Below are 19,353 nucleotides of genomic sequence, written 5' to 3' on the forward strand. Positions count from 1 at the left end.
TTTCCATATGTTGGACGGAGAAGTGGGAACTATGAAACAAAAGCTGCCCATGAGTATTTCATGCTAAATATTTTTATATACTGGTTTTTTTTTTTTTTTTTTTTTGCTGATTTTTAAATAAGATCCTTGAGACTTTTGATTAGTCAAATCATACTGCTGGGACTCATGTTTCAGAAACCCATTTGACGATTGGGGTCTTTGATGAAATGATGGCAAATATATCGGTTATTGGTTAATACTATTGATCATGACGCATGCGTGGAAAGTTTTAACTTTTGTTTTTGATTATTAGAAAGATCCCAGGAATCATTCTAAAACAAAAGATCCAAGAATAAGTCATATATGGGGGTTGAGGCCTTCTTCAGAAGAATTCTTTTCATCGCTTGAAACTTGATTCATACGAAATTTCTTTTCCATATAGAAAATATTTTTAAAAAAATTTTATAAAAAAAATAATTAATTTATTTGATAATTTTTATATTTCTCATAAAAGTTATATCAAAACCTTTTTAAAATTATTTATTAACGATTGTCACCCGTCAACATGACGCTTATAAACATTAATATATAAAGTTTACAAACTAATGTAATAATGAATGTGATTGGTGAGTTTCAACTATCTAATAAATAAATATTTAAATTTTTTTTTTTTTGTAACTAGTGAGTAGTGACACATCACTATATAAACTTATACACAACTCATAAATATGTTGTATCATAATTTATAACAACATTAACATTTTCCTACAGCTTGTATCTAAAATAGGAATTGAGAATTTTTTTTTTTTTTAAATGGAAAAGAAAAGAAAAAGAAGTTAAAATTCTTTTGGATAATATTTTTACATGTGTTTTTGAAAAAAAAAAAAAAAAGGTTAAAAGAAGTCACGATTGTTTGTAACAAGAAATCTTAAGGGAGCCTGGGCCTATCAATCCAAATTCAATATAAGAGCATCCACAGCAGTGGAGCTAAAAATTTAGTTTTTTAGCTCCACCAAAAGTTACTTTATCTATTTTACCTATTCACTTTACAAAACATGCTGCAGTAGTGGATCTATTTTAGCTTTCAACACAATAAAATAATATAAACATCACAATAAAATAATATATCTACTACAATAAAATAATATATTCATTACAATAAACAACCATCACAACTACCGCCACCGCTACCGCTGCAGCCGCCGCCGCCGCAGCCGCCGCCGATTCTTCCACCACCGCAACTGCCACCGCCACCACCACCCCAGTCGCTACCGCCGCAGCCACCGCCACCACTACCACCAACACCGATTCTTCCACCACCGCAGCTGCTGCCGCCACCAACCCTTCCACCACCGCCCAAATTATTTTAACTCCAAATTATATATATACAAAACTCAAACTAAATTATGAAATAGAGGAACTTTATAATAAAACATATAAAATAAAACACATATTATAGCTGGAACAATGTAGTCCATAGATTACTCACATACATAACTCAAACTAAATTACAATAAAACTCACACACTCGCACAAGTTCCTACGACTCGCCATGCAATTGCCATAAATGTTCAACAAGGTCCTTCTGGAGTTGAAAATGAATGTCTCGGTCTCTAATGCGTCCATACCTCTCAATGCATGACAGAAATTCATCATTTTGTTCATGTAACACTTGCATAGGAGGATTATCCACTCCATCAATTTGTTCATAATCCAAGTTTACCACTTCATTATCATCTCGTTCATCTTCAACAATCATGTTATGGAGAATTATACACGCTTTCATGATCTTTTGGAGTGTTTCAAGATGGAAAAAGCGTGCAGGTCCACGGACACTTGCAAAACGTGCTTGAAGCACTCCAAATGCACGCTCAACATCCTTCTTATGCGCCTCTTGGGTTGCTGCAAATAATTTTCGCTTAGGTCCTTGTGGAGATGGGATTGTTTTCACAAATGTTGCCCACTTTGGAGATATTCCATCAGCAAGGTAATATCCCATTGTGTAGTCATGACCATTGATTGAGTAATGTACTGCAGAACCACGTCCTTCAGCAAGTTCATTAAATACATGAGACCGCTCTAACACATTAATATCATTATTTGACCCAGGTAACCCAAAAAATGCATGCCATATCCAAAGATCATATGATGCTACTGCCTCCAAAACAATAGTAGGCTCACGAATATGACCACAATATTGACATTTCCATGCAGATGGACAATTTTTCCACTTCCAATGCATGCAATCAATTGAACCTAACATACCTAGAAAACCTCGGCGTTCGCCATGAGCTAACAGTCTAGCAATGTCTTCATTGTTTGGCTTTCTTAAGTATTCCTCAGAGAAAACATCAATTACCGCAGTAACAAATTTTTTCAAACTTTCTAATGCAGTAGTTTCTCCAATCCGCACATATTCATCTAGCAAATCCCTCGATACTCCATACGCAAGCATTCTAAGTGCAGCAGTTATCTTTTGTAATGAAGATAAACCAAGTTTGTTGGCACTATTTCTTTTTTGGACAAAGTAAGAGTCATGAGCTTCTACCTTAGATTGAATACGGAGAAAAAGAGAACGCTTCATCCGAAATCTCCTACGAAATAAAGCGGGTGGATATACTGGCGTGGGAGCAAAGTAATCAAGAAAAAGCCTCTCATGGCCTGCCAAATGATTACGTCGAATAGAGCGACGACGTTTAGGTTGTGATGTTTCCATAACAAGTTCTTCGATTATCTCATCCTCATCTGAGTCATCAAGAATCAACTTGTACAACAAAGAGCGATTCATGGATACAACCTTCAAGACAATTGAAAAACAATTATTACTATAGATGCAAGATTAAAAAGTCAAGTGACATATTGAATATAACCAATTTACGCATAAGCCACAACAAATTGAATATAACCAAAATACTATAAAATACTTTAAAATACTATCAAAGCATTAGCAGCAACAACAACAACTCAGCAAAACAACAACAACTTGCTCTCATTTCTATCAAAGCAAAACAAGATAAACAATAAATTTAAAGGTTTACTACCAAAATACTATAAATTTTAAGGCACTACAAAATACTACCAAAATACCATAAATTTAAAAGTTTACTACCAAAATACTTAAAGGCGTACAACCAAAATACTTAAAGGCTTACATAAGCCACTACAAAATACATAAAGGCCTAAGCTACATCCAAAATACAATTAAACCCATTAATTATGTGAACTTCGTTTTGCCATGATTTCCTCTTGGAGTTGTTCATAAAAAGCTTTTTGTGTTCCGGTCAAGCCGCTTGTATCTTTCATCATGATTCTCTCCTCCTCTAACATATATTTTGCATCTCAAATTTTTTCTTCTCAATCATGACTTTTTCCTTCTCAATCTTAAGTTTTTCTTCACTTCTTTCCTTCTCAATTGTAAGTTTTTCCCTCTCAATTAACATTTTTTCCTCTTCCAATCGAGTTACCTCGTCAATAAATTTCATTTTCTTAGTCAAATATTCCCCTACATCTTTTCCAGTGGCTTTGTTCTTTCGGTTGGCTTTTTTGGCCTTCTTACCAATTGGCCTCTCAAGATTGCAACTGTCACCAAGTCCGGACCCACAATCCCCTTCGCCCCCTTCGCCAATAGATGTTGACTCTGGAGTTGGAGGCACGAATGCTCTTGATCTTCCATTAAGATTGGCAAACTTTGGTTGGTCCTTTAACATGAGCCAACAATGCTCAAGAAGAAAGGGTTTTTGGTGTATCTCCAAAAACAAAGCCTTCGCATTGATAATCTAAAAAAAATAATAATAATAACATGATTAGAATCTTCAAACTATTGATAAATGTGTATATTAACACTAATGCAATATAATTTATACCTGATCTTGTTCGGTTATACCACTTTTATGAAGTGCGTTAACTTTAGCCATGCACCCTGCAAACTTATTTGTCCTTTCACTGATCAATCCCCAAGGACTTAACAAGGAGGTAATAGTACGTGTGTTACCGGATTTATTGTACTGCGTGAAGTATTCCCAAACTTTTTGACGAAATGTAGCTTGTGTTTGTTCATTACTGCTTACGGGATCAACACTAGTATTAAGCCATGCTGACACTAAGAGTTGATCTTCCTCTACACTAAAGTTAGCGCCCCGTTTTCCTTTTGTAGAAGAGGCATTCTCAACTTCAGGTGGAGAATCAGAAACTGACACAGGAGTATTTTGAGATGTTCCTAAAATTTGTGAGTCAATTTCTATATCCCCATTCATGATACCCGTGTAATATGGTAGGTCCCTACATGACTCCATGTCTCTACGTGACTACATAAAATTAGACAAAAAAAAAATTGTAAAGTTCCTTACACACAAAAATTTTCCAATCGAATAATTATATCAAAACTTAAAATACTTAGAATCATAACAATAGAACATGATTATGCATAAATACTTAATTTGACGGTAGCTTAATCCCACTAATAAAGAAAACCACACCACAAATTCTTGCAAACAGAAAAATCCCACAACATTCCAATACAAATATATTTTGTCTATTCATAAATGCTCTGAATTAAAAGCCAAAAAAAAAAAAAATTGGCTAAAGTTCCCTGCACACAGACAATTCCCAATCTAATCTTTATATCAAAACTTAAATTCTTTTTTAGTACTAGTTGATGGACAGAGATGAAATCAGTCAACCAACATTTCTCTATATAAACGTGTATTTTAGAAACTGTGTAGGATGTGATGGATTTCATATGGATTTCATAACCATGATATTACTAAAATTCCATACACACAGAAAATTCCACTGGACACAGAAAATTCCCAATACACACAAAAAATTCCCAATACATTTCATCACAAATACATTCAGTCCAACACATTCTGTACACACAGAAAATCAGTCAACACATTCTGTACACACAGAAAATTCCATACACACAGAAAATTACCCTGCACACAGAAAATTCCCAATACATTTCATCACAAATACATTCAGTCCAACACATTCTGTACACACAGAAAATTCCATACACACAGAAAATTACCATGCACACAGAAAATTCCCAATACATTCTGTCCAATACAAATACGTTCTGTCAATTCACAAATGTTCAACTGACCTGAAGTGAAACAGAGGGCTGATCGGCGGTGAGCTGAGAGGGCTGATCGGCGGTGAGCTTGAGAGAGTTTTGAGAGAATTGAGTGCTTGGACGGCGTGGGTCTAAGGCCGAGAGGGTTGATTGGCGTGGGTCTCAGTTGATCGACGGTGGGTCTTACCAGGTGGAACGGTGACGTTGAAGACGGCAAGGGCCGGCGGCGGCGAGCTTGAGAGAGTTGAGAGCTTGGACGGCGTGGGCTGAGGTTGATCGGCGGTGAGCTTAAGAGAGTTAAGACAGCGTCGGCGTGGGTCTCAGCTGATCGGCGTGGGTCTCAGCTGACATTGAAGACGGCGTCGGCGGCGGTGAGCTTCAGAGAGTGACTGTGAAGAGAAAGAGAAGGAGAGAGTGAAATGGAGAGACTTCCGGAGTGACTGAAGAGAGAAGACGGCGTCGGAGGCGGTGGCGGTGAGCTCAGAGAGGGACTGTGAAGAGAAAGAGAAGGAGAGAGTGAAATGGAGATGCTTTCCGGAGTGTATGAAGAGTAAAGAGGTCAGCGTGAAATGAAAAAGGGAAAGGAGTGAAGTATTGTTTTTTAATCACCTGCCGAATAAAATATTTTTTTTTTTTATAACTTTCAGCTACAGTGCTCATGTATTGATACATGATCAATACATGAGCACTGTAGCGCAAAGCTAAAATTTTTTAGCTTTGCCTCCACTGCTGCATGTGGGTTTTTGTGGTTTGAGTGGAGCTAAAATAGCAATATAGCTATTTAGCTCCACTGCTGTGAATGCTCTAAGGTAGTCAAACCTAGTACAGTACTAAACAGAAATTCCTAATTAGTTAAGACGCGTAAGATACCCGTATACTACTCCACGTCATTACGGAAATCTACGCGTTACTGTAAGACTGAAAGTATAAAGCTGTTCTGTATGTGATTTTAAAAAACAGATTTAAGTGCCTAAACACCAAAGCATGTTTGTTATACTATTGCAGATTCACATTTTTACATTTTAAACAACATTACACATTTTTTTACACACTTTTTTATATTTTAAAAAATTACAAAAATTTCATTTCAAACTACTCTACCAAATACCCCTAAAAATTATAATTTTAAAAAAAACAACACGTTTGGTAAGGGTGTTTTTTTTAGAAGTGTTTGACTTACATTATTTATTTTAAGGTATTTAAAAACACTAAATTTGAAAACAATGTTGCTGGTCCTTTTGTAAATATTTTTAAAAATATGGCCCACTTGATTAGAGGACGCATAAAAAGGGTTTGATAAATACTTACACGCTTAAAAGATAAGTCATAAAATTTTTGAATTATGTTAGGACCACATAACGGCTACAACATTGTGCCACAACTCGCCACATAGCGAGTTATGATTGGCAAAGGTATGTCAGTGGGCCATTTGGGGACACACCTTTGCTAATCACAACTTGCCATGTGGCAAGTTGTGCACAATGTTGTGGCCATTTATGTGGTCCTAGCACAACTCAAAATTTTCTAATGGATACCTGTTGCTGCTGTCAAAAACTCAAATAAGACACTCCATATAAAATATTAAAAGTAATCTATATGAAACTTATGACCCTCGCCTCAAACACAAAGATTAATATAAAATAGGCCAAAATGGGCAAATGCCCTTTTTGCTTTAAAAAATCAGCATTATGCCATATTTTCCAAACTAATTAAGGAAATACTCCTTTTTTGAAACGTGATTTTCTCAAAATTGAGTTAAGCCCTATAGTGGCGTTTTAAGGAGCTTATAGTGACATTTTAAGGAGTCTATAGTGGCGTTTTGAAACTCGAGCTCCATGAACTTGAGTTATAGGAAAAAAAATTTTTAAAAAAAAAAAAAAAAAAAAAAACTTGCATGGAACTCGAGTTCATAGAGCTCGAGTTTCAAAACGCTACTATAAGGCTCTAGAAATTTTTTTTTTTTTTTTAAATCGATTTTGAGAAAATCGAGTTTCAAAAGAGAGGCATTTTCCTAATTAATTTGAGAAATTGGACAAATTGTTAATTTTTTTGCACGAAATGGGCAAAAGCCTATTTTCACCTATAAAATATTAAACATAATCTACATGAAACGTATTGCCCTCAAACACAAAGTCAAAAAGAATAAACTTTAATATATTTTTATTTTAAAATAGTGATACAACAAATAATATTTTTACAATAAAATCTAGATGGTAAATTGTTATTGATTTTTATTGGGTATATCAATGATATTCATATTACTTTTTAAATTTTAACTTAACATCAACCGCTTAATACCTAAGCTTTATTGTAAATTTATTGTGAAAATGTTATGTCTATTACTCTCAAACACAAGGAATCAACTTTAATATATTTTATTTTAAAATAGTGATACAACAAACAATATTTTTATAACCATTTTACAACAAAGCTTAGGAGATAAATTATTTATGATTTTAATTTGAGTTCATCACTTATATTACTTTTTAACCCAATATTAACCGCTTAATACTTAGATTTTATTGTAAAATTTTGCAAAAATGTTATACCCAGCTCTATTTTTTATTTTTTATTAAATTGTGAAACTCATAAAATGTCCATCTCAAAAGCTGTCACAACCATTTTCCACGCTTCATTCCCTCACTAGTCAAACGCCACAATATATATATATATATGTGTGTGTGTGTGTGTGTGTGTGTGTGTGTGTGTGTGTTAAATGTTTATGTATTTTTTATACTAATTATTTTAAAAATACTCATACTACACACACCGTTGTTTTTCCGTTTCTGTATTTTTATGTCGAATTTTTGAAACATATTTTTATTAAAAATACCAAATTGTATCCACTCATATGTTTACCATAATATACACGTACCGTATTTTACTAATTATGCTGCTCACTCCAATAGAAGAATGGAGGCTAGTGATGCATTGTGAAAACTACTTCATAGAAGGAATATCAACCAAATGAATCTTTGTCTTAATATGATTATTGATTATGATAGGCCAAGAATATATTGACTCCTTTGATAATATTAACCAATTAATTAGCCAAGTAAATTAATTAGATTCAAATTACATGCAATAAGCGTAGTAGCACAAACAAATCACCAACTAAGTTAAATGCAGCAGAAAATAAATTTGACACAGGTGATTTGTTTACGAATGGGGAAAATCACCGAGACAAAACCCCATCAGGTGAATTTAAGGTCACCACTCCCGAGAATCCACTATTATCAAAACAAGTGGTTACAAGTAAAAAGAATCTCAGTACCTAGTACCAACCTACAGTTGAACCCTTACCCCAATACACAATTGGACTTGCAATGTAGTGACAATTTCTCCTTTCAATGCACGGCTCCCAGTTTGTGACTAACCAATCGATGCACAAATCCAAGTACATGACTAACTCCACAGCAACCATTTGATTGTTGTAGTTGATTTGCAGCAGCTTCACATAGAAACACCAATACGATCTTCAACGTTGATGCAAGAGACTTCACTTGGTTTCAAAACCCAAAGGCGTACAAGAAGCGCAACAATAACTCTTTTTTTTGTAGGAGGAGGCTAGGGTTTCAAAAACAAAACCTTATAAAGCTCTCTAGGTTTAGGTTTTTCTTTTTCCACCTACTTTAAATAGGAGCTTAATGGGCTCTCCTTCTAAATAGGTTTACACTTTACATAAACCTTGGGCTTTCTTAGTCCAATAAGGATTATACAAACCCACAAACCTTATGTTTTCCTAGTCCTATAAGGATTATATAAACTCATAAACAAAATAGCCTTTTAGAATAAAAATGTTGCTAGCTATAGTCTAAATCCCATAAGCTCGATAGATTGAGACATATGTAGAACTTTAAAGAATCTCGACAGATCGAGCTTCTGTTGAGGAGGTATTAAGACTTGCATATTGCACTTTTCTTAAGCAATTCTTGAGTAATCTTCAGGTTTTCAATTTAACCATTTGTAATGATCATCTTGAACCTTTTTAGATTTACCCAAATACAAGTAAAATGCGTTTTGTCAAATAATATGCTAATTACATAAAAATATGTCCTTAACAGATTATAACAAGGCAAGAGTCCCTTTTGAATATGTTGTTTCTTAAACTAGAAGCTTGGGTTAGGTTTTTCTTTTTCTACCTCCTTTGAATAGGAGCTTAATCGGCTCTCTTATTCTAAATAGGTTTACACTTTACACAAACCTTGGGCTTTCCTAGTCCAATAAGGATTATACACACTCACAAAGCTTGGGTTTTCCTAGTCCTATAAGGATTATATAAACTCATAAACAAAATAGCCTTTTAAAATACAAATGTTGTTGGCTATAGCCTAAATCCTGTAAGCTCGATAGATCGAGACATGTGTCAAGCTTTAAAGAATCTTGACAAATTGAGCTTTAAAGAATCTCGACAGATCAAGCTTCTGTTGATGAGGTATCGAGACCTGCAAATTGCACTTTTCTTGAGCAATTCTTGAGTAATCTTCATGTCTTCAATTTAACCACTTGTAATAATCATCTTGAACCTTCTTAGATTTACCCAAATACAAGTAAAATACGTTTTGTCAAATGATATGCTAATTACATAAAAATATGTCTTTAACAAATTATAACACGGCAAGAGTCCCTTTTGAATATGTTGTTTCTTAAACTAGAAGCTTGGACTTAAGAATGATTGGTGGGAGTAAAAAAGGAGTTGGATTAATGCATGGATTGAAACCAAGTTTAGACATGTCTAAATGGATGGCAATTTAGATCCGACCCGCAGATACCCGGTCCAGCCCGACCCTAATGGTCTGGATTTTACCCAGCTCGATAAAGAATAGGGTCGGGTCGGGTCAGGTTTGGGTTTTATAAAAAAAAACCCGGAACTCGACCCAAAAACCCAGCCCGGCAAAACCCGGTTATGTGATATCACATAAAACCCCCTATATATATAATGTAATTTGCAAACCCTAACTCAGCAATCACTAAGCCAGCCCAGCCTCAGCCGCCTCTCGTCTCATTCCCTATTTCCCTTCCTTCACACCTCAGTCAGTTCCACTTCCTCATCACGCCTCACCCTCATCAATCACGCAGCCATGCCTTACTCGGTCACTCTTCAGCCCACACTCCTCAGCACACACGCCCTCACGCCTCAACACGCACGCCCTCACGTGGTCACTCCTCAGCCCTACCACCCTCACGCCCTCACTCCTCAGCCCTCACGCCCTCGGCTTCTGGTAAATCCCCTTTATTAACAATTCTTTGATTTTTTTTTTACCCATTTCCAGGCTCCGATTGTACTCGGATCTGCGAGCTTTGTTGTTCTACTTGTTATTGTTGTGTATCTGGGTGGTGGTGGTTTGTACAAATCGGCTTGGGGAATCGGCTTGGGAAAGCTTGTGATGTAGTAGTTTGATTCAAATATTGGAACTTTTTGCTAATTAGGGTTCTGGGCTTTGGGCATTTTTGAAACTTTGTTATTGTTGTGATGTAGTGTTTTTGTTGGAAATAGTAATTTGGGGGTTTGAGTTGTGAGGAAAAAAAAAAGGGTGTTTTGGATATGGGTTTGTTGTGAATTTTGAGCTACTAATATTTTCGATTATTGAATATAGTTATGTTTATATAATATATTAGATGTTTAGACTCATCGAGGATGTTTTTCTCTCTCGAAATTTTTTTTTTTTTTTGGTAATACAAAATTTCTGGTGGTTTGTGTTTGTGTCAAGGAGCATTGAAGTGTTGAGGTTGCTATGAAATGTGTTTTCATATAGTCACATTGTTGTTGAACAACTACTATGTTGAAGTGTTTCATAATTTGTTGTTGTTGGTTTAGTAGATGGGTGTTGCACAGCCATTGATCAAATTTGTTGTTGAACATTTATCAAAACCACTGATAAGTAGTCCATTAATTTGTAGTCTAGTTGTCTATTAATTTGTTATTGAACAGCCACTGATCAGTAGTCTAGTAGTCTATTAATTTGTTGTTGAATAGCCACTGATCAAATTTGATAATTTTTCTATTATTAGTAAATGCATGATGAACAATTTTTCTATTATTGCTGCATTGATTTATTCAGGATATTTTAATTTTTTGTTAAATTGAAAAACTAAAAATTCAACCATTTTGTGCTAATGGAAGAAATTGTTTATTGTTTTTGTGTTTGTTGGGAATGCAGAGCCTAAAACGGAGATGGAAGACACAAACAAATCTTGTTCTTCCTCGCCAAGCGGCTCTCCCTTGAGAAAGAAATCTAGTTCTTTCTCGCCAAGCGGCTCTCCCTTGAGAACTAGACGTTGTCCCTTGCCAGCTATGCGGTCTCCTTCACCTTTTTCACGATCACCCTCGCCATTGTCGCTTGGCAGCTCACCCTTAGTATCACCATCACATTTATGACCATTAAACAACAAGTAAGTGTTAGGAATTTATATTTAATCGTGTTTAATTATGTTTGGATTGATAGAATTTGTGAATCTGTGTAATTATAAATCGGTGCCTATTAATCAATGAGTATGTGTAATAATAAATTTGTGAATATTTGTTGTGATTCTAACTCCCAAACTTTTGAACCAATTAGGAGTCCAAAATCTCCAACAGTGGACTTAGCGGGAGAAGACTTAGAGGTAGAGGAACAAGAAGGGGAAGAGGGAGAGCAAGAGCCTACAAACGAGGACTTGGAGTTGAATACAAGTAAAAAAAGAAAGACTACCTCAGATATTTGGGACATTTTACAAGAAAGAAAGTTGATGGAAAATTTAAAACCCAATGCCATCATTGTAGCAAACTTTACTTGAGTGATTCTAGCCAAGGTATAACTCATTTGCGTAATCATTTAGCAAGATGTCCACAATTGAAGTTTAAAGATATAAGAGATATGCGACAACAAGTCTTGATTAAACAACAAAATAAGGTGGATGGAACTATGAGTTTAAATGCCTACCAATTTGATCAAGGCAAAGTGAGGAATAATCTTGCTTGTATGGTCATCCTACATGAATATCCCCTTTCAATAGTTGACCACATTGTGTTTAGAGAATTTGTGGTTTCTCTTCAACCTTTGTTTAAACTTGTCACAAGAAATACTTTAAAAAGTGACATACTTAAAATCTATGATAATGAGAGGGAGAAAGCTTTGAACATGATGGACAAGAATGGAAGTAGGATAGCAATTACAACTGATATGTGGACTTCAAGTAACAAAAAGAGAGGGTTTTTGGTCATTACCGCTTACTTTATTGATCATACTTGGATGTTGCAAAGCCAGGTTTTAAGGTAATTTTTTTTATCTATAAATTGAGTGTTAAAGACTTTACATTTAGAATGTTAAAGAATTTACATTTAGTAATAAATTGAATGTTAAAGAGTTATGTTATAATTATTCCTATTATTTTTCTAGGTTTGTTTATGTTCCTTCTCCACACACGAAAGATGTCCTTGCTGAAGTCCTTGTTGATTTTTTTTTAGAGTGGAACATTGATAGGAAGTTGTCCATAATAACTATTGATAATTGTAGTACTAATGATGCTATGATAAGACTTCTCTTGAATAAGCTTGATACCAATTCTCTTATGTTGGGTGGGTCTATGTTGCATATAAGATGTAATGCACATATTTTGAATTTGATTGTTCAAGATGGGTTGTCTCTTATTGATGATGGTATTGAAAGGATTCATGATAGTGTGATTTATTGGACTGGATCACGAAAAAGGAGGCAAAAATTTGAAGAAAATGCACATCAATTGCATGTTCAATGCAGCAAAGAGTTAGTCTTAGATTGTAAAACTCGTTGGAATTCAACTTACTTAATACTTTCTAGTTTCTACTGCATTGATTTATAAAGATGTTTTCACGCGTTTGGCTAAATGTGAAACATTTTATACTTCTTTGCCACATGATTATGATTGGGAGTTAGCCAAAGATATTTGTGGGAGGTTGGAGTTGTTTCATAGTGTGACTAAGTTTTTCTATAGTCGTAAGTACCCCACAACTAATATGTATTTTACTTTGGTGTGTGAGTTGAAAATTGCATTGAATGAATGGAGTTTGTCTTCAAATGAGATGATAAGTACAATGGCAGTAAACATGCTTACTAAATTTAATTCTTATTGGGCTAATGTTAGTGTTGTTATGGCTGTTGCTGCTATCTTAGATCCAAGATATAAGATGAAGTTATTGGAGTTTTATTATTCTAACATTTATGGTGATAATTCTGATTTGGAGATTGAAAAAAATTAAGAATATTTGTTATGATTTGCTTGATGAGTATAGAGATCTAGATAAGTCCCCTGTACATAATGAAGGAAGTTCTCATATTCCTGCAAGTACTTCAAGCCCTGCGGCACAAATGAAGTTTAGGTTGAGTGGGTCAATGTCAAGTTATGATTTGTTTGTGAACAATAGTTCAAAGAAACATGGGAGTGCTAGAATGGAATTTGATCATTTCATTGATGAGGGAGTGTTGAAAAGAAATGAAGATTTTGATATTTTGGGATGGTGGAAAAGTAATGGTCTCAAGTATACTACTTTACAAAAGATTGCAAGAGATATTTTAGCCATTCTTGTCACAACTATTGCTTCAAAATCTGCCTTTATCACTAGTGTGAGACTTTTAAGTCCACACCGTAATAGGCTACATCCCAAGACTATAGAGGCAATGATGTATGCTCAAAATTAGTTATGGAGTGAAATCAACGGTTAGCAATTGTCTAATTTTTATTTATAAAATCAAAATTGTATTTTTATATTTGCTAGTTACAATTTGATGAAGTTTATTCCTTTTTTAATTCATTGTTGTAGGTTATTCAACTATGTCTGGAGATTGTGATCTTCAAACAATTCTTGATAATGGGAAGCCTAATGAAGAGGATGGGAGTTGTGTCACAATTGTGGAGGATTAGACATTTTGTAATAATTTAGTGGCCTTTTAATTTCTTAGATTTGTTGGATTAATTTGTTGGTTTGTAATTATTCTAAGCCTTTTGTAATATCTTAGCCTTTTTAATTTCTTAGATTAGTGAGACTTATTTTGTAACTTTTTAATTTCTTGAACTTGATATTTATTTCTTGGACTTGTGATATTTTGTAGCTTTTTATATTTTATTTTGTAGCTATGATTTTGTGGATAAATGATTATCTTAGTTTAGTGATTTATTGATTTATAATCTTAGTTATGATTTATTGAAGTATAGATGTATAATTAACAGGTGATTTATGATTAACCTATAATTTGGATTGATTTGGCTGCCATATAACATTGTCTAAATGCTAAATTTTGGCATTTGGGCCACGTTATATGGCTTGAATGGGCTTGAATTTTTTTTTGGTTGGCCCAAATTTGGGCCCAAGAAGATAAACAGGGTCTGGCGGGGTGGGTCTGGGCCCCGAAAACAAAAAATCAATTAATAATCAGGCCGGGTCTAGGTTTCGAGTCTTGGCCCGCGGGTCGGGTCCGAGTATGCAAAAACCCAACCCGTTGCCATTCCTATGTCTAATGTCCATCGTTGAATAAGGATCAAAGCATTTGGTTACCGAATATTTGGCAACCTTGAGTTTTGTTATTGATTGGATTTGGATATTAGGAATATGTTTTTATATCAATTTTGGGTAATCTATAAACTAAACCAACTTTGTTTTGTCCTCTAAAAATTTAAGGGATCTAGTCAGTTAACATTAAGTGAGGTCAAATTGCTTTTTCATGCTGGAAGCAATTTGGCCAAAATTTTGGGCAAATTCAACAGATTAGTCAAGTGCTCTTTTTTGTGTTTTATGGCTAACACATGGGCTCATTGATTTTGCAAGTGTTCCACCTCAAAATAGATGTACTTTTTATCATCCATACCACACTACTCCAATTTCCCCAATAATTACATAGACTTAGGCCATATTAAAAGAATTTAACAAAATACAACAAAAAAAATAGGCCCAAAAGAATTAGACTTGCCTTGTGTGGACCTTTAGAAAAAAGAGGCATCAACGTTATATGTCTTTTGTTGGATTGGGGTCCTATGGAATGTTTAGTATAATTAGGAGAGTGCATAGGTCGATTTAGGTTGTGTTTGGGGTGTTTACAAAACCTCATTGGGTTGTAAATAGGGATGAGGTTCGGATCAAGAGCAATTAGATCAAGGATGCCTTGTCTCCTTGTCGTGGTCAAAATATTTTACCATCCTAATGAGGTGGCTTCATAATTAATGAGATTTAGATGAAAAGTAAAGGTAGAAGTAGAAGCAGCCATGACCCATGAGAGACTCTATAGAGATAAAGACAAGTGTTTTCAGGTTGTAATAAAATATGTATAAAAATTAAATTATAAATTGAAAATGCATAAAATAGATTAAATTATATATGCATATACACAACTTGGCCTAATATTCAAATTTCTTAAAAAAACTAGGTCTCAAAATACCAAACTTAATCAAATTAATAAATTTAAATTAAGTCAAAATCCAAAATATATCAAACTACAAAACATTAAAAAAAAAACATATATTTTTCAATAATATTGGGTTGAATTGGGTAACTTGGGTTGAAAATTTTGCCAATATAAACAACTTAAAAAATTAAATATACATATAATAATCCAACCCCTTAACTTCTAAAATGTTTAATATCTTTTTCTATTTCTATAAATAAATTCTTTTTTATTTTAATTGATGTTGTGATTTGATTTGTAATCATATTTTTGGAAATAAATTTAACAATTTTTGGATTTCAAAATAATTATCGTTTTTTTTTAAAATAGCTCTTATATGTAATCATCGCTCTCTGCTTCAAGGTACAGGTTAGGTAAGCTCAAAGTAATCACCAACACACAATAAGACATACATGTACTCTCGCCCACATATTCTTACAGTGTATTGGCCTTGCATAAGAGAATAATGCATGTATTCAATAATACATTATACCTTTTCTCAATGTTTGGTATTGGGCTATACTTCGAAAATGGAAATGTAACTAACTAGTTCCAAAGCTAAAAGAACATGTTTGGACGAATAGGAAGGCAAGGATGAAAGCCATTTGATATGGATTAGAGCTGAGTACAAGTACAAGCTCAATAATTAAAATTTGGTAGGAAAGGTTGTCAAAGTTGTCATAAATCATAATGCCATTTAATTTTGACCATAAACAACCTTCAAGAGGTGGCATTTTTATAAACTTTTTTCTCCCTGGTAGGAGCTTTTCCTCTCGAAAGATACGAGCACTCTCTCCCTTTGAACCTGCAGTAAGGGACTTTTCTTGGCCTACTCATCAGTACTTGGCTAGGTAGTGGCCATCATAGAGTTATCACATGGAACAAGAAATAGTGGATGGTCTTCAATAGCTACAGCTAACAAAGGAGGAAGAAGAAGAGATTGTTTTAACAAATGTTACTAGATCGGAGATTTTAGAAGAATGTTCTTTAAGCCTTTTTGGGCGCCTTCTCACTAACCGTCAACAGAATCAACAAGCTCTCAAAAACACTCTGAAGTCAACGTGGAAAATGGGGTCAGATCTGAGGATTGCAGAGGTTGGGGACAATATTTTGCAATTTAAATTTGGCTCTTCATGTCAGTTGGAGTGGTTTGAAAAAGGTGGTTCGTGGAATTTTGAAAATAACCTTCTTCTGCTCTGCCGGTGGAGGAAAGGTTTAACAGCATCTAATATCACTTTTACCCATGCTCCCTTTTGGATCCAAGTTTGGGGTTTGCCATTTGAATACATGTCTGAGGAAGCAGGAAAGGATATAAGAAGCAAACTTGGCAAAGTCATTAAGGTGGACAAAAGATCGCTATAGGCAAAACAAGCGAAGTTTATGAGAATAAAAGTTGAAATCCCTATTGACAAGCCTCTTTGCCGAGGAGGGAGCATCACAAATGCGGACTGGGAACGGTGCTGGCTCAATTCAGGTATGAAAGACTCCCCACTTTCTGCCATATATGTGGCTTAAATGGGCATGATGATAAACATTGTCATATGAGTCAATTAGAAGGATTGAAGGAGAGGCAATATGGAGATTGGTTAAGAGCTGGAGGTGTGGTTAAAAATGGAGATGAAAAAGGAAAAACAAATGGGAGCAGATTTTTGGACCTTGTGGAAAATGAAGGTACAAGATTCAAGTCACAGAGTATAGCTGAAGTCTTTGGCTCATCGGCTCAAAATGGGGAGAACGAAAGTGGTAGCAGGAATAGTAACCAGGATAGGGCAGTGCTGCAAATCTTGGAATCAGAAACAAAATTCAAAAGTTCAAATTTCTTTGAGGGTGACAGCCTAGACAGACGGGACAAGACAGAAGAGACAACACGTGATTGGAAAGAAAGTCAGACAATACGGAACAAGAGGAATGACAGTTCGCAAGCTACGCGAACTCGTGTAGTGATGGGATCCCAATTTTGTGCTTTTATCATAAACAAAATTAAAGAAGAAAGGCATGGAGAAGAAGAAAAGGAGTGTTGGATTCATCAATGGATTAATTGTTCCAAGCTTTGGAAGAAGTGGGGGATTAGCCTTGTTGTGGACGAGGAAATTACTGTGGACATTCAAAGTTATTCAGGTAGGCAAATTGATGCCATTGTTACTAATGACTTTGGGTTTAAATGGAAAATTACAGGATTTTATAGAAATCCTGAGACTCACTGAAGAAAAGAGCCATGGGAATTACTAAGGGTTCTTAGTAGAAAGTTTAGTCTTCCCTGATTATGTTTTGGTGATTTCAACGAAATTGTGTCAGTAAGGGAAAAAATGGGGGGAGCCCCGAAGATCTCAAAGGCAAATGGAGGACTTCAGAGAAGTAATTAATTGTTGAAGGTTCAAGGATTTACGGTATTGTGGCCTAGAATACACTTGGTGTAATATGCAAGAAGGTGTGCACAGGATGTATCTTCGGTTGGACAAGCTCTAGCTACGCAAGAATGGATTGATCATTACGAGGACATGAGAGTGCACCATCTAGTAGAATCAACTAGTTACCATTTTATGCTCTTAATCTCTGATTCCTTTGCCCTCGGAAAAGCCCAAAAAAGATTCCAGTTCGAAGCAATGTGGACAAGAAAGGATGAATGCATATATGATTAAGGATGCTTGGAGAGGAAGTGTGAGATCAAATTCCCCATATGACATAGTAGCTGGGCTTAAGCAATGTGCAACTAACTTATCAAGGTGGAATAGGTCGGTTTTTGGCCAGGCTCCAAGGCAGATTCGAAAAAAAAAAAAAAAAAAAAAAAAAAAGTCCTAAATGACCTGGTTCTAAGGCCTCAGAATGGAAGCAATGGCAGCAAAATCAACAAGACCAGGAAGGAGATTAACGAGTTGTTGGATTGTGAGGAAATAATGTGGCAACAAAGATCCAAAGTTCAATGGATGGGTCTTGGTGTCACGCCCCAAACCCAAGTGAGAGCTAGGCACGTGACAACGGCCACACACTTATAAAGTTTACACCCTACAAGTATGTAAGGCCCTCATAACAATTAAAGAGTTATCTTCAAAGAAAATTTCATCAAGTCCATAAATTTGAAAATATCCTCAATAATGCAATTCTCGAAAGATCTTCAAATAATAATCTTCCAACATCAAAATAAAAAAATAAAATAAAAAAATAAAAACTAAACCCTTTAAATTTAAGGGTCCACACAAAATGGTAATCTTAAACATAAAAATTCAAATCTTATCCCATTGATTTCCTAAACTTCACTCATGCACACATCCCAGCGGAAGCCTAAACATATGCTACTCTTCCTGATCAAAATCTGAAAGGAGAAAGAGGGGGGTGAGTGACAACTCAATAAGTAACCAAAATCCTATGAAGTTCTATCAAGTAATAGATCCATAAAGTAATAGATGTAATATGTGTTTTCAAAAGTTATAATATACTATGTGTTTTCAAATTAACTGAAGAAGTTTCATAGTCTTAAAATAATAGGTTGCACATAGATCACATACTTTACTCTTACAAGTATATCATAGATGGTTTAGAAAATAGTCAGTTTCTCATATATCCAGAAGCCATAACTTACAATATGTTCTAAAACTCATAAGCAGTGTTTGTGTCTCAAAATAGTTCCAATACTCAAACATTTCCATAATCATATATGTAGTTTAAGGACTCAAAATAATTCAAATATTCAATGAAATTCATATTTCTTAATAATCTTATGACTATGGTCACGCTATATCCCCGTGACTGAGCATCAGAGTACCAATGAATAACCCCCATTGGCTGGGTATCAGAGTACCAATGAATAACCCTCATTGGCTGGGTATCAGAGTACCAATGAATAACCCCCATTAGTTTGAGTAACAGAGTACCAATGAATAACCCCCATTGGCTGGGTATCAGAAT

General features: G+C 34.9%; 1 protein-coding gene across 1 annotated transcript; it reads right to left on the minus strand.

Moving 5' to 3' along the window:
* Positions 1-1,519: 1,519 nt before the first annotated feature.
* Positions 1,520-4,271, minus strand: LOC142608818 (uncharacterized). The gene is made up of 4 exons (XM_075780490.1): positions 3,843-4,271; positions 3,444-3,755; positions 2,245-2,776; positions 1,520-2,025 (listed from the first exon to the last, which is right to left on the minus strand). Exons 1-4 carry the CDS (start codon positions 4,269-4,271, stop codon positions 1,520-1,522), a joined length of 1,779 nt encoding a protein of 592 aa, XP_075636605.1.
* Positions 4,272-19,353: the final 15,082 nt, after the last annotated feature.

The sequence above is a fragment of the Castanea sativa genome, chromosome 9 (genome assembly GCF_040712315.1).
Source record: "Castanea sativa cultivar Marrone di Chiusa Pesio chromosome 9, ASM4071231v1".
Lineage (NCBI taxonomy): Eukaryota > Viridiplantae > Streptophyta > Magnoliopsida > Fagales > Fagaceae > Castanea > Castanea sativa.